Source organism: Lactuca serriola, chromosome 1, assembly GCF_051521515.1.
Source record: "Lactuca serriola cultivar US96UC23 chromosome 1, Lser_US96UC23_V15, whole genome shotgun sequence".
Taxonomy (NCBI): Eukaryota; Viridiplantae; Streptophyta; class Magnoliopsida; order Asterales; family Asteraceae; genus Lactuca; species Lactuca serriola.
The window spans coordinates 29,720,727-29,722,988 of record NC_136408.1 but is presented as its reverse complement, the minus strand read 5'-3'; the positions used below and the strand labels follow the sequence as shown (position 1 = coordinate 29,722,988).

The 2,262-nt window shown below is 42.4% G+C and overlaps 1 protein-coding gene across 1 annotated transcript; it reads right to left on the bottom strand.

Moving 5' to 3' along the window:
* On the bottom strand, positions 1–1,860 carry LOC145079688 (cytochrome P450 81Q32-like). Its single transcript, XM_079023123.1, has 2 exons — positions 888–1,860; positions 1–809 (listed from the first exon to the last, which is right to left on the bottom strand). The coding sequence occupies exons 1-2, from the start codon at positions 1,776–1,778 to the stop codon at positions 192–194; spliced, it is 1,509 nt and encodes a 502-aa protein (XP_078879249.1). The 5' UTR covers positions 1,779–1,860; the 3' UTR covers positions 1–191.
* Between the last annotated feature and the right edge of the window lie 402 nt (positions 1,861–2,262).

Here is a 2,262-nt window from a genome sequence, read left to right as displayed (position 1 = left end):
GTTTAAGAGCTTTAAAAATTCGTCTCCAAATATAACCATAATCCGCTTATTTTAACTCATTTCAAATTTTCCTATCAACATGAAGGCAACTAAAAGGATCATAAGTATATTCGTAATCCCGCTAGTTAGAAACAGGGGCTAACCCACGCATCATCACCAACTTCTTCCGAATAAACAATCCACTTAATTAATTACAGCTCCGACAACAGATTCTCCATCTGTAGACGTGGTTTACACTTGGCGACCAATGGAGCAGCTTTAGGCATCGTAAGCCCAGGAGCTTCACTCATATCCACCATTTCTTCACTAATCCTTTCCCAATCAAAGCACTGAATCATCGTCCCCAAAGTCATCCCAAGAACACGAACAGCCAACCCTTCCCCCGGACAACTCCGCCTTCCATACCCAAACGGCAGCAGCTTAAACCCATCTCTTGTCCCTTCCACACCTTCAAATCTTTCCGGGTTGTACGTTTCCGGGTCGGCCCAGACCTTCGGGTCATGATGTATCGCCCATTGATTCACCAGCACCATCGTCCCTTCGGGGATGTTATACCCTCCGATCACACAATCTTCTGATGCCTCGTGTGGAACTAGTGGGCCTGGAGGTTTCAGTCGAAGGGTCTCGTTCATGATACAACGAAGGTAAGGTAGATTTGTTATGTCTGATTCATCAACAAGACGATCTTTTCCCACAACTTGATCGATTTCGTTTTGTGCCTTTTTTAGAACTTCTGGGTGGTTTAGTAAAAGTGACATTGTCCATTCCATGGTTCCTGCTGAACTATCACTCCCAGCTGCTAATAAAACCTGATCAGAGAAAGTATAATAATCTGATAAGAAATTGACAAGAATTTTTTTTGTATGATCTGACTATGTTGATCTTACAAGCACAAAGCTTCGGATCAATGCATCAGTGTAGTATTCGGGATCGGATTCTTGTAGTGATAATAATACTTCGATCATTGTCTTCCTTTTGTTTCCTGGTTGATCACTTCCTTTTGATTTGCGAAGTTCATCGATAATTCCTTGAAAGAAAACATCCCTTTTCTCCTGCAACGCGATCAACCTCTTCTCCAGTCCCTTCACTCCAAACCAACTTAAAATTGGCAAGTAATCTCCGACGTTTGAAGCTCCTGCGAGTATAAAGGTTTCGTGTAGCATTTCCCTGAATCGTATTCCTTCTTGCTCCAACACCGGATTATCACCACCGAAGTACCTCTTCCCGGCGATCATCCTCATCATCACATTCAAAGTCAACTCATAGAATAAATTTTTCATAGTCACCGGAGAAGAACTGGACGCTAGCTTACGGATCAGCGACCTTCCTTCTTCGGCTCGTATATCGTGGAATTCGTTCAGACGATGGATTGATAGGATCTCGATGGATGCTATGCGGCGGAGGTTGCGCCAGTTGTCGCCGTAGGGCGCCCAGGCTAAACTAGTGTAGTTGACACCGATGATCTTCCCGAATAGCATCCGAGGGCGGTTGGCGAGGATGACGTCATTCTTGGTGAAGCATTCTTCGACCAGGGAAGGTGAGGAGATCACCACGACAGGGCGGAAGCCCAATTGGAGGCGGACAATGGGGCCATATTTGTCGGAGATTTTTGCCAAGGTCCTGTACAGTGGTGGTTTCAGAAGGTAGAGGTGGCCGATTACGGGGAGGGACGGGAAGACAGTTGGTGGGAAGTTGGAGATTTTGCGACGGAAGATGGATGTGAAGAGGTAGGAAGCTAGAAGCAGTAGAAAGGAGACATACAGATAAAGTACTTCCATTGTTGAAGATGGTGGTGTATGATTCAATGGCGGATTTTGGTTTTTTAGTTGGTAAAAAGTGCGTGCTCATTGACTACGTTGGCTTGCGAGTTAAATGGTGAAAGACTTTGGCCTTTCCATTTTTCAATTTTCGTTGCTCTTTCTAGATAATCGTAAAAATTGTTACATGAATCTTATTCAAAGTTTATAGAAAACTAGAAAAGTAAATGAATTTGGTATTGATGACATGTTGAGCAGTTATCTCGTAGGCATTAGGTTGATTCAAATTGAATTTGGTATTTATGCGCAGTTATCTCGTAGGCATTAGGCTGATGCAAATTTGACTTAAGGAATTTTGTTGTAGTATCTACCTTAATAAATAAGAATGATTTTGCCACTTGTCATTCTCACATTCAATTGACCACATGTCATTTTGTCATAATTTTGAGATATATTTATTTTCCACTTGTCATTATTTCATTTTTCATTTCCAATATATCATTAA

Coding starts and splice junctions, on each gene's coding strand:
- LOC145079688 (XM_079023123.1), bottom strand. CDS start 1,778: ATGGAAGTACTTTATCTGTATGTCTCCTTTCTACTGCTTCTAGCTTCC. Junction 810..887: donor TGATCCGAAGCTTTGTGCTT/GTAAGATCAACA, acceptor TTCTCTGATCAG/GTTTTATTAGCAGCTGGGAG.